This window comes from Natator depressus, chromosome 1, assembly GCF_965152275.1.
Source record: "Natator depressus isolate rNatDep1 chromosome 1, rNatDep2.hap1, whole genome shotgun sequence".
In the NCBI taxonomy this organism is placed as follows: Eukaryota; Metazoa; Chordata; order Testudines; family Cheloniidae; genus Natator; species Natator depressus.
This window is the reverse complement of record NC_134234.1, coordinates 237,268,804-237,289,696: the sequence shown is the minus strand read 5'-3', so window position 1 is coordinate 237,289,696 and position 20,893 is coordinate 237,268,804. Positions and strand designations below refer to the sequence as shown.

The window sequence follows — 20,893 nt, the reverse complement described above, 5'->3', positions numbered from 1 at the left end:
TGACCATCCTGACCTTGTTTAGCTATGAGATGTGACAAGATTATAGCCAAGGGTGGCATCATTGCAGGCCAAAGAACAAATCAGAAGACCCTACGCAACTGTACATCAGTGGAAGGAAGGTACAGTAACAAAACAGGCAGACTTGAATGAAACAGTATTCCAAGAGACACCAAAAACACCACTCAGACATCCAAAGGCGTTATATGGCTGGGAAAGGTTCAGCAAACCTTGGGTTATGGTTTGACCAGACAACTATTCCAATTCTTAGTGTAAGGCATTTAATTCCTAGAATACATGCCGTGCACTGGGGCTCAGTAATTAGACTCCATAATGCTAAGATAGGGGACCCTATAGCAGTGATTCCCTTATGACAAGTAGAGCTGCTATATTACGAGGAAAATTCAAGTAAAGTAATTGATTTATTTAGTCAAACTAAGAGATAAGATTTCAAAAAGGAGAAAGCTTGAGTGTGGATGGGAATCTACAAAAAGATTTCTCTTTTTCCTGTTCATTTTCTACTTTTCCATTATTATTTTTATCTGTACTTAAGAGTTTTTGGCTTCACTGCCAAATCAAGTAGAGGGCTGGTTTTTCACACTTGAAATAAGGACTCCACTACAGGATCAAGGAGGTGACCAAAAATCCTTTTGGAAACAAATGTTTAGAAATCTGGAAGTACACTGTAATAAGGGAAATTGAGGTAAAGCTAACATGTTTAAGTTTTAATTATGTTTGAAAGTTTAATTGCATTTGAAAAGTCAAGCTTCTGAGCCAAGAATTAATGAGACACTTTTCGAAACAGAAGGGGACCTCTCTGTACATCTGATGCACTGACCCAGCTCTGGAAGAGCACAGAGTGAAACAACAGCTGGGACCCACCATTCCGGGTCAGCTTTGGTGTCCTGGAGTTCACCAAGTTCTCTATTTCCAGGTGAATGTCTTTCAGGTCTCCTGTATCATACAAGTGGCGCACCTGTAAGAATGCAAAGGGTTAAAAATGGCCAAAAAGAATAGTCTCTCTCATCAAAAGCCAATATGGCAGGAGAAGTCTCCTCAGGCCAGAACTACTGCCCTGGCACACTCAATTCCCTTTCTAAAAACAAGGAACATGGCCCCCTTAAGCCAAGAAGGGGATGGTTATATAAAAAGTTATTTTATGACATGTTCGTAGGGTGACCAGATGTCCCGATTTTATAGGGACAGTCCTGATATTTTTCTTACATAGGCTCCTAGTACCCCCCACCCCCGTCCCGATTTTTCATACTTGCTATCTGGTCACCTACACGTTTCGCACAGTAGACAATTCCCAAAAACCACAGAACCCCAAGCAACAGCTCTTAATATACATCCAGTGGCTGCACGTTGGTGCCTATACTGAGATAGAGGCTAAATTATTATAAAGGAAATACAAAAAATATATTGTCAGCATGGCTGAAACTGCCAAAATTCAGAGAAGTTCAGAGCTACAACTGAAATGATTGTGAACAGTGTTTAGAGACTTCAACAATATCTAGTCAAAAGGGACATGGGTACAGTACAGTGGTTTAAGCCTGATGGATATTTCTGGTTTTTGCCACTGTCAATTCCCTAAATACTCAGAGGCATGGGGTTCTCAACCTTTTTTGAATCAAATCCCCCCTTAACCTTTTTTTTTTTTTTTTAAACTTGGATTCCCCGTCCTCCCCCACCCCCCCGGTCCCCTTTAAAATAGAGGGAAGGATTCTGCCACCTAGCCAGAGACATTTGAGAGCGTGCCCACCCTTCACTCAACTTGGACACCAGTGGCTTGTGTCTCAGGGACTGGGCCTGGGGGTTGAGCGCAAGCCAATCCAGCACTCACCTGGAGTGCAGGCAGGGAACAGTGTCTGACACTGGAGGGCGGGGAAGGGTAGGGTGCCCTCTAGCACTATGCATGCACGCAGCATACAGGACACTGGAGTGCAGGGTAGGGTGCTGCCTGGCACTATGAGCATAGGCAGCATAGAAGGCACTGAGATGCAAGCAATGGTGGCTCCTGTCCCACAGGGCAGGGCCTGGCTCTATCCTGGCCCAGTGTGGAGGGGGAGAGGGGAGGGTGTTGGAGAGCAAGCCCACCCCACACTCACCCTAGTCAGCAGCTCTTGTCATGCAGGCCTGGGCCCAGCTTCCTGCTCTGGCCTGCTCACTCTCACTGTTTGGAGGAGCTCCCCACAGCATGATGTGTGCATCTGTGCGCAGGTGAGGCCCTCTCCCCACCACACACTACCCCCTTCCGGCCATGGCAATGCCACTTGCTCAAGTTTGGCCTAGCCACCCCTCCATCATGACAGAGCAGTGGGGGGCCAAATGTGAGTGAGTGGCATTGCAACCTGGCATTTGTTTATGGCTCGCTGTGCTGTCCCCCCACCCCCAGTTGAGAACCTCTGATACAGACCAATGACTACACGAAGAGGACACAGATCCCATGCTGTCGAAGGAATTGCCAGCCAGTTACCTGGTTTGGCCGCAGGAAGTTGACATTGATATTGGGATACCGGGTGACAGGATCGATGCTGTACTGGCTGAAGTTTTTACTCACATTCTCAGGGGTGGTCTGAGGCAGCAGCCTGTAAATGCTTTCCCTGAGGGAAAAATACTAACGTCATAAGAGCAAGTAGGAGAAAGAGATACATCACCACTACCACCACCTTCAAAGTCAAGACCCTCATGAACTCTGAGGGTTAGGTTCCAGAGTAGCAGCCGCGTTAGTCTGTATTCGCAAAAAGAACAGGAGGACTTGTGGCACCTTAGAGACGAACAAATTTATTTGAGCATAAGCTTTCGTGAGCTACAGCTCACTTCATCAGATGCATTGAAGTAGCTTACGAAAGCTTATGCTCAAATTTGTTAGTCTCTAAGGTGCCACAAGTACTCCTTTTCTCTCTGAGGGTTAGAACACTCAAATTCGCAAACCTACCCCTTCAGATATGAAACAAAATTCAGTACTTAAGCATCTAAACCGTTTATATTTTAATTCAGCAGGAATCAGGAAGGTGGGAAGAATAGAATGAGACGGACAATACTGAAAATATACTGCCATTATATAAATCAATAGTATGCCTTCACCTGGAATTCTGTTTTCAGCTCTGGTCACCCCATCTCAAAAGAGACAATAGAAATAAAGGACAGGTTTCAGAGTACCAGCTGTGTTAGTCTGTATTGGCAAAAATAAAAGGAGTACTTGTGGCACCTTAGAGATGAACAAATTTATTTGAGCATAAGCTTTCGTGAGCTACAGCTCACTTCATTGGATGCATTCAGTGGAAAATACAGTGGGGAGATTTATATACATAGAGAACATGAAACAATGGGTGTTACCATACACACTGTAACGAGAGTGACCACTTAAGGTGAGCTATTACCAGCAAGGGGGGGGGGGGGGAAGAGAAAAACCTTTTGTAGTGATAATGAAGATGGGCCATTTCCAGCAGTTGACAAGAACGTCTGAGGAACAGTGGGGGGTGGGGGAATAAACATGGGGAAATAGTTTTACTCTGCATAATGACCCATCCACTCCCAGTCTCTTTTCAACTTCAGGAGAAGTTAATTGTACCCCGTTTGCAAATGAATTCCAATTCAGCAGTCTCTCGTTGGAGTCTGTTTTTGAAGTTTTTTGTTGAAGAATTGCAACTTTTAGGTCTGTAATCGAGTGACAAAAGAGATTGAAGTGTTCTCCAACTGGTTTTTGGATGTTATAATTCTTGACGTCCAATTTGTGTCCATTTATTCTTTTACGTAGAGACTGTCTGGTTTGGCCAATGTACATGTACCAATGTACATGGCAGAGGAGCATTGCTGGCACATGATGGCATATATCACATTGGTAGATCCGCAGGTGAACGAACCTCTGATAGCGTGGCTGATGTGATTAGGCCCTATGATGGTGTCCCCTGAATAGATATGTGGACACAGTTGGCAACGGGCTTTGTTGCAAGGATAGGTTCCTGGGTTAGTGGTTCTGTTGCGTGGTGTGTGGTTACTGGTGAGTATTTGCTTCAGGTTGGGGGCCTGTCTGTAAGCAAGGACTGGCCTATCTCCCAAGATCTGTGAGAGTGATGGGTACCCGAAGAGTACCCAGAAGTCACCTACTACAGGACAGGCCCAACAAAGAAAATAACAGAACGCCACTAGCCATCACCTTCAGCCCCCAACTAAAACCTCTCCAATGCATCATCAAGGATCTACAACCTCTCCTGAAGGACGACCCATCACTCTCACAGATCTTGGGAGATAGGCCAGTCCTTGCTTACAGACAGGCCCCCAACCTGAAGCAAATACTCACCAGTAACCACACACCACGCAACAGAACCACTAACCCAGGAACCTATCCTTGCAACAAAGCCTGTTGCCAACTGTGTCCACATATCTATTCAGGGGACATCATAGGGCCTAATCACATCAGCCACACTATCAGAGGCTCGTTCGCCTGCACATCTACCAATGTGATATATGCCATCATGTGCCAGCAATGCCCCTCTGCCATGTACATTGGCCAAACCAGACAGTCTCTACGTAAAAGAATAAATGGACACAAATTGGACGTCAAGAATTATAACATTCAAAAACCAGTTGGAGAACACTTCGATCTCTTTGGTCACTCGATTACAGACCTAAAAGTTGCAATTCTTCAACAAAAAACTTCAAAAACAGACTCCAACGAGAGACTGCTGAATTGGAATTAATTTGCAAACTGGATACAATTAACTTAGGCTTAAATAGATACTGGGAGTGGATGGGTCATTACACAAAGTAAAACTATTTCCCCATGTTTATTCCCCCACCCCCACCGGTATGGTAACACCCATTGTTTCATGTTCTCTATGTATATAAATCTCCCCACTGTATTTTCCATTGAATGCATCCAATGAAGTGAGCTGTAGCTCACAAAAGCTTATGCTCAAATAAATTTGTTTGTCTCTAAGGTACCACAAGTACTCCTTTTCTTTTTAATAGATATAAGTAGTCCAGAAACAGACAAAAAAAAATTATTAAATGCAAGGAGAGAATTCCATATAAGTGCTAGAAATGATTGGGACATGATAGATAGAGAGGAGACATGGCAAAGGCATACAAAATAATAAATAACATGGACAAGTTAAATCATATGCTCCTATTTAATCTCTCGTAAGAAAGAACAAGATGACAGAATAAAATAAAAGCAAGCAAAATTAAAACTGAAAATGAAATTTTTTCCTCAGTGCATAATTAACTTGTGGAACTCACTGACACAAGGTGGTATTGATGTCAAGAGGTTAATTGTAATAAAAAAGTATTAAATATTTAATATGGATCATGAGAGCTTCTACAATTATATCAGATAGGATAAAAATATTAAGAATATAAACCTGTGTGAAAGATGGCATAAGCCAGCCTCTAACTGTCAGGGGTTACTAAGAAGCTTGTCCTGTGGATATGATGATTTCTATAACAAGGGTCAGCAAACTTCGGCACGCAGCCCATCAGGGTAATCCGCTGGCGGGCCGCCACACATTTTGTTTACATTGATTGTCCACCGGCATGGCCCCCTGCAGCTCCCAGTGGCCGCAGTTGGCTGTTCCCGGCCAATGGGAACTGCAGGAAGTGGTGCGGGCTGCAAGGACGTGCTGGCTGCCGCTTCCCGCGGTTCCCATTGGTTGGGAACAGTGAACCGCGGCCACTGAGAGCTGTGCAGGGGGCGGGAGGGCAGTGCCTGCAGACGGTCAACGTAAACAAAATGTCTCGCAGCCCGCCAGCGGATTACCCTGATGGGCCATGTGTCGAAAGCTGCCAAACCGTTCTATAATCATCCAGGATTTCTTTCAATTGGTTCTTGCCAATGTCAGACACACTAAATTAGAGGGACCCAGAGTGGACAAAATTCATGAGTTAATACACATGTTGCTAGTTTGGGAATTTCTTTCCATTTTATAGTCAAATTGTTAAAGTGGACATTTTGCACCTATTCCTTTAATTAGTTTCCTAATTAATTTCCTATTAATTGTTAGTAGAAATTCAGATTTAACAGAGGTTTTTCTACTAAATTTCATTTTTAAAACACTCATCTATGATGAAGACAAGTTCAGGGCCTCATTAACATCCTTACTGTGAGAACAGCACAAACTCAAGCACAAAATTGATAAGCTATATGCACAATCAACACCGCCATCTGAAATACCAAACTTCCACACGTCAAGGAAGCTGAAATGGTTTGACCAAACTGAACTCCTATATTGGGACCCTCAAGTCCTGTGTGTATTAAAAAAGAAGTTCAAAAAAATTTTGGATTGAAAGTCTAGAGAATTTTTCATGGTCAAAATCAAAGCAATCTTTGAAGAAACTTTAATGACACTAACATTTTCTTAATAAAAATAAAATTTTGGCCTCTGATACTACAAGCACTTATTCACATCATTAATTTTAACAACACGTGCATAAAGTTATGTACCCCTTTAAGTGATGTACCTCAACATAGCAGTTTTTTAAAAATTCAAATAAGATACCCTACCAACAGTGGAATTTTAAAAATGCTATAGTGATATTTAAAACCTCCAGCATTTATAATTTAATTCATTATAAATTTTAATCTAACCAAGCAATTGCACAAGTTTTCAAATTAGTGTTACAATACCTGAGCTTGATTTAAATCAGTGAGTTTTAGAGGGGTTTGTTTATTTTTTATTTTATTTTATTTTTTTAAAAGAAAGTCCAGTGATTTAAGTCATTCCACCCTGGATGGACCTTTTGTTTGATCTGTAAAGGCAATTCCTATGCTGTTATGTCACTTTGAACAACATACACACACACACAAATGAGAGAGAGAGAGAGAGAAATGCACAAGCAATAGATTCAATGTGAAAATAAGACAGTGAATGTACAGGTTGAGTATGGAATTAAATATAGACCATTATCTCCAAATTAAGAAAAACAAAAAAAAAACCCAAAACAGAAAAAATATTTACAAGGTAATTGGAATTAGCATCTATTTCTGTCTCCCGGCTATTTCAAAGGCATCTATCCCCTTGGCATCTAAGTCGTTCCTCACCTAGACTGCATAGTTAAGGCTTAGAGCACTAAACAGACTCACTTTCTCCACCCAATACAATCCCAGCAACCACCAAGAAAATATTTTCCTTTCCCTAATCTGCTTTTAACCAACAGAGAGTAGCAACAACACACTTTGGTCACTATTCTGTTCCTCTCTGAATAGATTCCACTGGACCTGTGGTGCCCAGAGCAGGCAAGTTACAGCCGAGCACCAGTGTGCGTGTGTGTGATCCCGATCTTCACGTGGTGGTGCCTCTGGCCAGTTCCCTCACCTTCTTGGGAAATCTTTCCCTTAATCAAACCACTCCAATGGACAGCCTCCAGGAACATTAAAGACACAAGGTTTGCTCCCTCCACCCCACTCTGGGTGCACATCTGTAACAGGACAAGGAATTGGAGTGGATGGTCAGAAGAGTGAACCTTCTGAGCACAATAACTTTTCCACCTACCTCTGCCCCCAAATCATTCTGTATTCAGATCAGAATTCACAACTAGACTCATTTCCCCCCAATAACCCACCATTACCTCTCTGCGAGGACCTCCAAAGGGCTAGTTCCCTGAGACCAGCTTCGTACCATCCAAGCAGAATCCATGGCAGCCAGAAAGCCCCTGGCTATTCCAGTTCCCATCGGCCAGAATGGCTAGATGTAATAGGTCACCAAAAAAAAAAAAAAGGACAGGGAAGAGGGAAGAAAAGGAAATTAAAAATGGTACCAAGAACATATTTAGAGGGCAGCCTGCTAGGATATTATAACTCAGAGATTAACTTGAGACACTGGCTACCACTGGGCTAGTGGAGGCCAAATGCATGGTGAACTGGCTGTGAGCCAATCCAAAGCTAGTGTTTCATTATTCCCTACAATGACTCATAGCCTGGAGCTGCTAAGAGCCTCTCTTAAAAAACAGATATTTCAAACTAACTACAATATGTTAATTATTAACTGTCCTAGCCTAGGACACAGCATAGCGTCCTCAGGGATTCTAGCGGCCACAACAAGGAGCAGGTAGAACAGATGCAATTTCAGCAGGTCTCTCACAGTGAGCTTCCTTTGCAAGGTCATTGCTATGCTGAATACTCACTGTTTTCCCAATTTTCCTTCCCCCGGCCCCTCCCACTCTATTATATAAAACAGCAGTTGCCTTCTTCATGATAAAATGCTCATAGCACAAAGGGAAAGTTGCATTCATTTCAGGGGAGTGATCACTTCCATTCATGGCTCACACAGTAAGTGAGCTGTTTAACTCCTACCTCCAACAGACTGTCCCCAACAAGTGCCACAAGCAGCTGATGGCCATTCTGCTCTCGCACCATTGCTGCATTCTCTGATGCGTACATACATGTGAAGTCAAACATGGCCACATCAGGCTGCCCATAGTGATTGATGGCAAAGTCCAGTGATGGCAGCTGCTGATTGGTAGAAAAGTCAGCTGCTTCCCTGGCATAGTTGAGCAACGCCTCCTGGTCCACATTCTCCCGTGAGAGTAACAGCTCTGTGTCCGCATAGTCCTACCAAAAGAGAGAAGAGTCCGAATAGAACAGCCACGTGGGAAGAGGGAATTTTAAGTTTGGTAGCTGCAGACAACTGTAGGTTCTGAGACTCCTCTGAATCCACTGATTTAGGATCTTTCCCTAAATTATTTCATGATCACTAGTGTCTAGGCCTCTAAGAGAAAAAAATGTTTCTCTCTTCTTCTTGGAAAGAGCCTTGACAACCCTGCTGGCATTTCTGAGCATGCCAACAGGCAATGTGGTCACTCCAGAGGTGTGAAAGTGTAAAAGTGGACAATGCCAGCAAGTGCAGCGTTTGGTGGGTGCTTAGCATGCACGCTACAAATGGAAAGCCTATATGCTAAAGCTGGCAACAGTATCTTGGCCATGAATAATCTGTTGGATCACTTCCAAAAGATACAGTCAACAACAGACGCTATAGCTTCATAAAGTTGTATAACTATAGCCTTTTGAGGATTGTTTCTGAAGGAGCTTTATGGTTACTATGTCACCTGCTAAATTTAAATTTATATTTACTTTTTGAGTACTTAAATGCCCTTTCTATTCCATCTTTAAAAGGGAGTGAACTTCAGAGCTTAGCTATATAAATCTAAAATCACACCAAAACAAAAAACTGAAGTGAAGATTAAGAGCTTGCCTACACAGAGCAGCAATGCAGACTACAAAGGAGTGATTTCTAAAGCACATTGTGTCACGCACTAACTGGTCCATGTAGATCCAGCTGGTGCACATTAAAAGCTCCCTAATACACTTCAACATAGCACTGTTTAACACAGTACTATGTTAAAGTGCACTATGGAACTTTTACTGCACACCAGCAGTTCTTCGTCGGCCAGTTACTACATTACATGTTAGTCGCTTTAGAAATCACCCCCGCTTCCAATCCCCAGCCCGTAGTACGCATTACCTCACTGGGTAGACGTGCCCTCAGTGAAAGCATCCAGCTGAAGTCCTGTGAACCTCACTATAAGGGAAGCACGTCTGGATTTAGGTCTCTATTAAAACAAGCTTAGTGTGTGCCAGCTGAGGGCATCTGAGCAAAACAATTAACATACAATATTTTTACATGTTTCTTTGGACTAAGGTTTGAAATCTGATATCCAGGATTCCCCTAATATATTATTATTTCAAATCATGTTCCTCTGAGTCAGATTGACATACCCCATATTACATAACGGACCCAAACCACTAGCTGGCCAGTTAGCAAAAACAACTGATTGGAGAATGCTAAATTCTTGGTGATTAATATGCAGTTGTCTTGCCATAACTATAGAAGGCAGTTCTAAGGTACAGCCTGGTTCTGTATATTGTCAGAACAGACTAAACGGTGCAGCCCAGCTGTTTACAAATCAAGTGTAAATGAAATGTTAGCCCATTGGTGTATATGGTAGTTAATTTAAACTCCTGTGCACTTCCCTACATGCTCTGTTTTCAGACAAAAGATGCAAGATCTAGAGCCCTACTTATTTCTTTAGGACCAAAACTGATCTCTGTCAATATGAGTAATGGGTAAAGCTCCATCACAAGTTCTCTTCACACGCTCCCAGCTCTTTCACCTCCACCAAACGAGACGGAGTCACTGAAGGAGTCTATGGGCCTTGCAGGACATTTAAACTTGCTATGTGTAGAAGCCCCAGTTCTGAAGGGGGATGTGAATGAGTGCAGAGCAAAGCACGTAATCCTTTTCTAAGGACTCTATCTGCTTCCTCTAACAGGGCGCTAGTCACATACCTGCCTTAAAAATCCTGCAGGCCATGTCCTAAAAGAGGCCTACCTCAAAACATTGAGGAGAAGTCAATATGCCCAGGTATACATTAAACAATCATTTAATTCCCTTCAAAAATATACTCCCTTCTCCCAAGGTGCCAAGGCCAGATTGTTTCATACATCTAATACGGAGAGATTTGGGAGAATGTAATACGCACATGCAGTATCACCCCTTTGTCCAGCAAACTCTGCTTTTTGGCAGTCATGACGAAGTAGTGAGTGTCATCTTTGTAGTAGACAATATTCTCCAAGTCAATACCTATGACAGAAAAAAGGATGGAGTAATACAAAGTCGGTTGTATGTTATATGTAGTACAAGAGCTCACAGCATCATTTGGAAGAGCTCTGGCTCAGCCTTCCTCGCCCATGCGAAGGTGTGGCCTGTGCACAGAGAATGTCTGATAGTGCACGAGACTCATCCACGCCCCTAAATGTAATGGAGGGCCCTGCAAAAATCCCCCAAAGCCGTGGGAAGATCCAACCTACACCAGACTGAAATTACATCGGCTGGTAACCCTTACAACAGAGAGAATTATTATATGGCTGCACTGAGCACTCTATTCACATGCTTTCAAGGGGTTTCAAAAATTGAACCTTTAGATACACAGAGATACCTCTCCCCCACCCTAGTGGCCCTGACCTTGTTTTGATATTCCTAAGCTTGACTTCAGAGGAGCGGGAGAGAGAGGGAAAACATGGCATCCGAGTTCCTCCATGGAGTGCTGGGACGGCTTACCACATGTCCAAAAGTTAAAAAGCACCGCCCTCCATTTACAAGCTACAATGACAAGCAGCTGAAGAACAAGCTGGAACAAATCAGTTGAGGAAGTGGGAGACAATCAGACAGGAAGGACAGACAATAGTGATGTACTTCTTGGATCAAGGGCTACGATACTCAGTCATTCATTGGTGAAAAAAAAAAAGCAGCTTAAGGAGACAACTAGTATAAAAAAATTGGTAATTACTTAAACTCCTTCACCTTGAGATACTTGGTCATTGTTCACAAACCTGTGGCTTCTCGCAGATCCTGGAAGAACTTCTGGTTAAATATGAAGGCCACACCACTGATCTCCTCCACTTTGGCTTCGGCTGTGGTGTTGCGATTGATGAAGTTTGCTGTGATAGCAATTGCCAGCTTACCACGGAACTCCTTCCGGCGAAACCCTAGGGATGGGGTAGAGCAGAGATCATGAAATACAGCTCAAGTCCAGAGAAGACTCAGCCCGATGCAAAGCAAGCCTCTAAATATATGACAGAAGGGGTCAGATACTACAGACACTTCTTTACAGGGGAAACAACAAAATCCTCTCTTGCAAATTGCTTCACCTGGAAAATTACATTTGGATCTTTGAAGAAAAAAGAAAATGTCTGACTATAATGAAATGACTCCGCTCTATCCCAGACAGTGCAATGGCTCTTAAAGCAATGTTTTAAAATTCATTCCCAACCACCCCATTTATATGCCTAATAATTCCCCACCTTATCTCAGAAGCAAGAGGTGCTGCAAGTGCAAGATTAGTCCACATTAAAAAAAAAAAAATCTAGAAAATGTAGAGAATCTGAAAGTAATCAAGCCCAATACACCTGCTGCTTTGCTTGTAGAGGAAGATGAAGAGAATGGAAGAGGAAGTGGTGGTACAAGTGGCCAACTGGATACCTGAGGGCTGAAAGAGAGCTTGTTTCTCCTCTGTCACATCTTTACAGACTTTTTAAGTGCTGAATATTTGGAAAGAGATTGGAGTGCAGCTCATACAGAGAATTTTTTTTGTTCAGCTCTGCTATGACCATTTAAAATAGAGACAATTTCACTGCTAAGCGTGTGTTGTGGAAAACTCTCCATTGTGGACACATCAGGAGCCATTACCTTCTAAAGTGTTCCTCCTGCCATCTCCTCCAATGACCACTTCAAATTCGTACTCTGACACTGGGTGTGTTTTTGGGTGGACCTGTGCACGCCAGCCTATCCCTGTAGATAAACCCTCAGTTAATAATGTACTAGGCGTATCTACATTCACAGACATTTTTTAAAAAGCGAACACAGGAATCACCTCTCACTTCCTCCACAAACCATTTCTCACATCCCTGGTTTGGGAGGCTACACAGTTGATACCCTAAGAGGTGGTGTTAGCATCTTTTCAGGACCATTACGGTATGCCTGACTGCATCTGGAAAACACTTGCAGTAGTAAGATCTAAGCCGAGTGTACAAATTGGGTTCCCTTTCAGTGAAACAAACAGCCAGAATCTATCCAAAGCTTTTAGACAAATAGGGTTTAATGGAACTAGGACATAAAGGATAACAGTATACTAGAGAGATCATTGTAAGGCTCTCTGCATTACAAGACTGAAAAAGACTTTGCCCAATAGATTCAAAGTCCAACTTCTCATACGTTACATGATCGGTTTGGCCAGTAACAAGACTGCCAACAACATCCATGGCAAGTGTGCAGGGAAAATGAACTAAATAGCCAGAACGCATGCAATGCAAATGGCTGCTGTTACAAAAAAGTTCTACAGTATTGTAGGCACAATGGGCCAAAATTCCGCAGGAACTCTTGTAAACTGTAGCATTTTGTTCATTTCAGTTGAATACATTAAGCACTTTTAGTTTTGTAAAGCGAAGAAAGGAAGGTTACGTTACTTATCCTTATAGTAACTGGAATTCTTCGAGTGCTGGCCCGTATGGGTATTTGCTGGGAGTTTGCATGCGCTCCCTGTGTTTGGGTCTCAAAATTCTTCAATAGCTCTGTCTGTCAGTCCAGGTCTGTGTCCTTTAGTTCCTCATGCCCTCATTTGGGAGCACAAGGGACAGTGTGGACTGACCCCCTCCTTTTCCTACTCTACCGCGAATCCAAAGAGGATCTGAGCAGAGGGGAAGGGGGGCAGGATGCGCCCTCAGGACCATACAGCTTGAAGAACTCCAGTGACTATATGGTAAGTAACTTTCCTTTCTTCAAGAGCTGGTTCCTGTATATGTTCACTGAGGGTGACTCCGGGGCAGTGATTGAGGAGGTGCTCTGCACCACAGTTCAAAAGATCACTGAACCAAAGGAAGCATCCACAGTGGAGGCTTGCACGAGGGCACAGTGCTGGCTAACCATGTGAATGGAGCCCCAAGTTGTCACTCTGTAGGTATTCCCTTCCTTATATGGAAGCCATTAAGGCAGCTTGAGCTCTGGTAAAATGAGCCTTGACAGACTAAGCAGGAGGGGTTCTGCTAGCTGAAAGCAGAAGGGGATGGAGTTGGAAATCCATTCAGAGCATCTTTGGGAAAATACTGCCTCTCCTTTCCATCCTCTCAGCAAAGGAGACAAATAAACCTCTGAGATCGTCTAACGGGCCTTAGCCTGTCCAGGTAGAAGTCCAGATCTCTGTGTACATCTAGGGTCTCCTGTCCTCCTCATTATTGTGAGGTCTCAGGTAAAATACAAGAAGGTAAACCTTCTGGTTCAAGGGAAAATCAGGCGGAATCATGAGGACAAACTTGGGATGCAATCTCAGGGATACTTTGTCTCTGTGAAAGACTGTATAAGGTGGGTCCACCACCAGGGACCCAAGTTCACCCGCTCTCTTGGCTGAGGCGATAGCTATTAGGAATACCACCTCCATCAATAAGTGTAAGAAGGAACAGGATGCCAAAAGGTTCAAATGGCAGGTTCATAAGCGCCAGCAGTATCTGGTTCACATCCTAAGCAGGCATAAATTTTGAAACTGGTGGGAAGTTTCTGACAATGCCTTTTAATAACTTTACTGTTATGGGGTGGGTGAAAACCGACAGCTCTTTACCAAAGAATGAGACACACTGATAGCCGCTAAGCGTACCCATAGTGAACTGATGGATAGGCCTGATGACCTAAAGGAGAGGAGACAGTCCAAGATAAGAGGAATTCTGGACTTCTTCAAAGGGAAATGATGCTCTGGCATCATAGGGAGAACCGCTTCCATTTGGAAGCATAACACTTTCTTGTTGAGGGCTTCCTGCTATTGAGAAGGATGGATTGGACCTCCTCCAAGCAAGATCTGTGTAAGTCTGCTGTCCATCCAATAACCAATCTGCCAGATGGAGAGGTGTGGGGGGTGGGATGGTTGGGAATGCTTCTGTTCTGTGGCAGGCTGGGAGACAGCTTCAGGTGAATGCATGGGCGGGAGGCCATCTGCCCAGCTGTGGTGAACCAAAAACGGTCATGACCACCATGTCACTATCAAAATCACTGTTGCCTTGTCGCACTTGATCTTTCAGAGGACGTGAGGTAGGAGGGGAATGGGAGGGAAAGCATACTTCAGCAGGTCTGACCATTGCACTGGGAAGGCATCCCCTCTGGAGTCCTGCCCCTGTGAGTCTTGAGAGCAATAGGTTGGGCACTTTCTGTTTCCATTGGTTGCAACAAGCTCCCATGATGGGAATCCCCACTGGCAAAAAAATCTGCTGGACTAAGGACAGGTGGTGCTTCCCCTTGTGAAAATGTCTATGGTGTTTGCAAGGGAGTTCATTACCCCTGGTAGGTACACTGCATAGAGGGTAATCTGATGCTGTATGCACCAGTTCCAGAGTTTGACTGCTTCTCTGCAGAGTGGGGCAGACCTTGCTCCCCCATTTGTTTGCATAATAAACAGCGGCCCTGTTGTCTGACCTGACCAGACCATCAGTGGACCGGATGAAGGGCAGGAACCTCTTACACTCTGTGTACGGCCTGAAGCTCAAGAACATTGACGCAGAGCGTGGATTCTTGCAGAATCCAGGAACCCTGAGCTGCATGGTTGTCCAGATCCATTCCTCAGCCCAGTAGAGAGGAATCCCTAACAAGTGTCTTTGTGGGTGGCACAGGAACAAAAGGAACTCCACACAAACATTGCCCCTCTTTTCCCACTAGGTGAGTGATATCAGGACACTGAGAAAATGAGACTTTTGTCTAGGGGGTCTCTGCTTCCTCAGCCAAGCCTGGAGACCGTGAAGGTGGAGCCTTGCAAAGGGGATCAAAGTAAATGCATGCAGCCAGGTGACCTAGCAAGATGAAGTAAGACTCGACTGATGTCTGAGGGCTGAGACGAAGGTGAATAATAAGGTCTATCTTTGCAAGGAATCTGTCCTGTGGTAAATAGGTTCTGGCTGCAATAGAGTCTAGATTTGCTCCAGTAAATTTTGTAGTTGTTGTGGGTGTTAAAGTGAACTTTCCTGGATTTACCTGGAGTCCCAATGAGCGACTCAAGTTGAGTAAGGAGATGAGTGCTACCTGCACCTTGTAATACAAGCCTCTTGTGAGCAGCCAGTAATGTAGGCAGGGAAATATAGAGTTGTGCTGCCACCTCTGCCATGACTTTTGTATAAACCCTTGGGGCTGCTGAAAGGGCAAAGGGGAGAATCATGTATTGGAATGCACTATCCTCACTGTGAAATGCAGCCATCTCCTGTGCGCTGGGTGGATGTCAATATGCAAACAGGTGTCCTTCAAATCAGGAGCTGCAAACCAGTCACCTTCATTCAAGGAGTGGATTATAGCAGACAGGGTAGACATCCTGAATCTGGAGTAGCGGATGATGATGTCCAGTTGCCTGAGGTCCAGGATGGCCTCCAACATGCTTTCTTTTTGGGGATTAGGTTGTATTTGAAGTAAAGGCCCTTCCCCTTGTGATGAGGGGGTACAAGCTCTATAGCCCCTAGCTGAATTAGAGAGTTCAGCTCTTGTCCGAGAATCCTCTCATGACAGGGGTCTCTGAACTGGGGCAGATTTTCAAGAGGGTGGGTCAACAGGAATTTGATTACGTACCCAGTTGCAACATTGTCTGAGACCAATTTGTCTAATGTTATAAGCTGCCACACAAGAAGAAAACAGGTCAGGGGAAAACAATGAAAGGGGGAATGGAGACTGGTTGTGCCTGGACTGGCTGATGGCTCTCGAACGTCCCATCAAAATGTCTTGGTAGGTGTTTGAGTCTGGAGAGGGGATGGTTGTGATATGAGGTGTCTGTCGTGCTGCACCCTCTGACATCTTTTCAGGAGTTCATAGGCCCTCTGGTGGTAAAACAGCTATGGGGTTGGCTGGTATCTTTGTAGTGTTTCAGAGTAACAGCCGTGTTAGTCTGTATTCGCAAAAAGAAAAGGAGTACTTGTGGCACCTTAGAGACTAACCAATTTATTTGAGCATAAGCTTTCGTGAGCTACAGCTCACTTCATCGGATGCATACTGTGGAAAGTGTAGAAGATCAAGCTTAGAAAATTTACCTGTGAAGAGCAGGGGTGTATATTCCCAAAGAGTAGAAGGTGGCACAAGAACCCTTAAGGGAAAGAAGCAACTCAGTTTTCTCCCTAAATAGGTTGTTATCCTCAAAACAGAATTTACAAATCTGTGAATCTCTATGGCCAGAAAGGACCATTGTGATGATCTAGTCTGACGTTCTGTATAACACAGGCCATAGAACTTCCCCAAAACAATTCCTACAGCATATATTTCAGGAAAATAACCAATATTGATTTAAAAATTTCCAGTGATGGAGAATCCACCACAATCCTTGCTAAGTTATTCCAATGATTAATAACTCTCACTCTTAAAAATTTAGATCTTATTTTCTGTCCGAATTTTTCTATTTTCAACTTTCAGCCATTGAATCACGTTATACTTTTCTCTGCTAGACTGATGAGTCCATCATCAAGTATTTGTTCCCCTTGTAGGTACTTACAGACTGATCGAGTCACCTTTTAACCTTCTCTTTCTTAAGATAAATAGATTCAGTTCCTTGAGTCTATCATTATCTGGCAAGTTTCCTTATCTTTTAATCATTCCCCTGGCTCGTCTCTGAACTCTCTCCAATTTATCAAACATCAACTGGATCTCTTTGGGGAACTCCAATGACTGCAACCAAGAGATCTGCCTCATGACTACTAAGGTCACCATGGCACAGGAAGCCAGGTCCGCTGCATCAAGTGGCACCTGAAGGGACAACCTAGCTACCAGCTTCCCTTCATCTAGGGATAGCCTGGAATTGAGGCCTACAGTTCTGCAATACCTTATTGACAAACTCTGACAGCTTGTTGTAGTTGATGAAGTCATACTTTGCCATGACTGCCTGCTAGTTCACAATGTGGAATAGTAGGCTGGCTGAAGAAAAGTTCTTTCTGATGAAGAGATCCAGTCTCTTGGAATCCTTGTCCAAAGGAGTGGACCTGGGTTGATGTAGTCTGTTCCACACCATGACTGCTTGGACAATCAGAGAGTTCAGCTTAGGGTGTGAAAAAAGTACTTCTCCCCAAGAGGAAACAAAATATTTCTTTTCAGTCCTCTCAGAGGTCAGGGAACAGGTGGCTGGTGTGTACCAAATGTCCTTAGCAGGCTCTAAAATGGGCTTATTAATAGCGAGACTCACCTTGGAAGGATCTGTGTACTGGAGAATATCCAGAAGTTTGTGTAGGATCCTGAAGCCTCTTCTAGTGGAATCTGGAGGGTTTCACAGATCCTCCTCAGAAGTTCCCGGTACTGCCTGTAGTCCTCTGGAAGGGAGAGAGAGGGTGGTGCCATTGCTTCATCTGAAGATGATGATGACGCTGTTGGAGGATCTAGCGGTACTGACAGGTCCAGTTGTTCTTGTTCCTCCATATGATCCTGGGGAGTTGAGGCTCCTCTCTTGGAGGTAATTTCTGCCAAAAGTGATGCCCCCAGCTCCTCAGTCTGAGGCTCAATAGCATGGATTCCAAGAGCTCCAGTATCGCCAGTGTGTAAGTTCATATACAGTTACAGAAGCAGGTCCCACGGGGGGGGTACCATTGGTTCCTAGCTGCATAGTATAGGTCATGGGAATGTAGGGGCCTCTGGAAACCACCTGGACCAATGTCCTATGTCTGGACCATTGGGAGAACTGGTGGTATCACCTCCTGTTCATCTGCGGAGTAACAGTCATCCAACACGGTAGGTGGGTCTGTTGGTATCATCTGTCTTATGGCAGGATGGTCAAAGGTATACCTCAGCGAGTAGCGTCCCAACAGTGTTGAAGCATCCATGGCCCAGCTAGCACATGGGACCAGTGAACAGCATGGGAACAGTGCAGTGATGTCTCGGACTAGAACCGAGTCCTGTTGTTTCAGCAACTCAGGATCTGTGTAAATTGCCAGGTCCTCAAGAACGCTGTAATGAGGTTTGTAGGAAGGAGAACTGACCAGGTACTTCAGTATAGGTTGGTGTCCTGAGGTGGGGTTGGGCACAGATCTCGGTGTGGTGTGGTGGGCGAGTTCTCCTTCCTATCCTTACACACCTTTGTGGAGGTTTAGTGCCAGAAGCACCTGGCCCGGGCTCCCTGTGAGCTCTGGGTGAACCCACTCTGGGGCACGGAGTCTCACCTGGTATCAAGGGTGGGAAAAAAGGCAGCCCATTTCTTGGTGGTCTTATGCAGTGATTTTTCTCTTTCTATAGCTGTTTCTCCTTTCCTCTTCATATCTTCGTTTCATGGAGTCCTTGGGGCTGCTGCAGGATTCTGAGCTGGAAAATGCTGTTGCTAGTGAGATACTGCCCAGAGGCTCTGACCAATGAGAGGGAGAGCAGAAGGGTCCCAGATCTGCCAGGGGCCTCATGGAGGGCTCCATTAGACGTCTGCACTCTAAATTCCAGAGACTGCCTCGTGCCAAGGGGAAAGGAGTAGCAGGTCTCACACTCTGACGAAATGTGTGATCCCCCAAGGCAACTCTCAAGAGGGTCACTCATTGGGAAGTCCTGAAGGCAGGCCAGGGTGGACTTGAAGCCCAGAACCCCAGTTACACTAAATGCTCTGGGAGAACAATGGAGGGCAGGGCAGACCCCCCCCACTCCCCCACTAACTATGACTAAACTATCTATCTATCTGTCAGGGCTCATTCTACCAGAACTCAAGCTCAAGGAATCCCCCCCTCTGAGATCAACAGAGCAACCTGAGGCTTCATTTCCACAGCTACCAAGTACTATGTCCTCATGCAAGCCATGGCTGTGGGGGCTTCCTTTGGTTCAGCAATCCTGCATACTGGTGCAGAGCACCTTCTTACACCTGCCTCCTCAATAATCACTGCTTGGGAGTCACCTACAGTAAATACCCATGGAGACCAGCATTCAAAGAAGAAGGAAGGTTACTTATACCTTATAGTAGCTAGAGAATCCTTCAAGCTGCATGGTTCCCCTCTGTATTTGCGTCCCACCCTCCTTCCCCACTGCTCAGATCCTCTTCAGATTTGAAGTAGAGCAGAAATTGGAGAGGTGACTGGTCCACACTGCCCCTTATGCCCTCGGTTCGGAGCACATGGAGACGAAAGGTGCAGGTGCAAACCAACAGACACTGCTACTGAAGAATTTCTGGTCCAAGGCAAAGAGAGCACATCCAAACCCCCAGTGAATATCCATAGGGACCAATTAGAAGCAACAAATTTATGTACTAGAAAGTAAAACCGATTGGATTAAACTAGCTTACTTCTTCAGTCTGAAGAACAGCATTGTCTGCATGCACCTGTCCCATTTTTACTTCCCTGCCCCCCCCCCCCATTTCGTCTTTACTTACTCTCATTCTCTTGGTCCTCAGTGGGATAGACAAGCCCCTGGAATTCCACGTTGACATGGATCTCTATTCCCAAGATCAAGGCAACCTTCAAGAGGATGAGCTGGAGCTGACGGATACCTGCAGGATAGGAGATAGACAAAATCTATCTTTGGTGCACATCTTATGGAAGCACCAGTTACTACATCAGCCTCTTCAGATCATTTTTAGAAATAAAGCATTTTATAAGATGGTTTTAAAGAACACAGAAATCACTCTCCCAGACCAATGGGCAAGTTTGTCCAACACCTGCCTTCCTATCCCAAGGATTGTGGTCCAGAGTTCATGGCAGGGCATCAAGCTTCACACCTCCTGCTCCTTCGAGAGCTAGCACAACTTCTTAGAGCGAGGTAGACATTTTGTAGGCCTGGAGGAATACTACAGGAAATAAAGACACTGCTACTCTGCAGGGAAAACTCTGCTGGCTAATTCAGGACTCCACTTAATTGTTGTGATTCAAGTGCGTGTCTGTCTATAAGATCAAAGTTCCAGAGATCTTTCTGTCAGTCCTATCTATCACTTCAAAACAAGAGCTAGACCTTTTTCCTACACTGGAGGCCAAGTCCTGTTTATCAGCTATTGCTAGGTAGGATTTGCTTCCCTATCTTCCAGCTTTTGTTTGCTCACCACTTGGCAGAAAACATCCTTGGGTTAAAAGGAACTGGCTGGGGACATGCCCAATACATGATCAAAAACAAAGGAATGCATTACCCTGCGACAGTGAAGCATAGTCATTCAGCTTTAAAATGGCAGTAGATCCCCCATTTAAATCAAACTTATCTTATCTTCTCAGTAGCTTGATTCCTAACCCTCTACCCAATCAAATCCTATTCATAATCTGGCATCTTTCCTTGTCCTCAGTCACTTTCCTAAAAACATTAAGTAGCGAATCCATCTTCACCACTCCTTTCCACTCTTCCAAATGTATAGATTACAACCTATGTGAAATTGTCTTATATTGCCTGTACCAGGAGCATCATAGCTTTATTTCTATATTTTTGGGTTTTGCAGGGCCATATGCAAAGTGTGATGT

General features: G+C 44.4%; 1 protein-coding gene across 2 annotated transcripts in view; it reads right to left on the bottom strand.

Moving 5' to 3' along the window:
* Positions 1-20,893, bottom strand: part of MICAL3 (microtubule associated monooxygenase, calponin and LIM domain containing 3) — a 242,634-nt gene that overhangs the window by 136,623 nt on the left and 85,118 nt on the right. Inside the window, exons 4-11 of one of the 2 annotated variants that reach the window (XM_074938661.1) lie at positions 19,825-19,941; positions 12,183-12,284; positions 11,327-11,482; positions 10,477-10,577; positions 8,291-8,548; positions 7,567-7,682; positions 2,474-2,600; positions 880-973 (exon numbers count right to left, since the gene is read on the bottom strand). In XM_074938661.1, the coding sequence (XP_074794762.1) occupies positions 880-973; positions 2,474-2,600; positions 7,567-7,682; positions 8,291-8,548; positions 10,477-10,577; positions 11,327-11,482; positions 12,183-12,284; positions 19,825-19,941 (1,071 nt within the window). Of the gene's footprint in view, positions 1-879; positions 974-2,473; positions 2,601-7,310; positions 7,417-7,566; positions 7,683-8,290; positions 8,549-10,476; positions 10,578-11,326; positions 11,483-12,182; positions 12,285-19,824; positions 19,942-20,893 lie in introns of those variants that run through there. The other variant, XM_074938669.1, reaches the window with a different exon arrangement.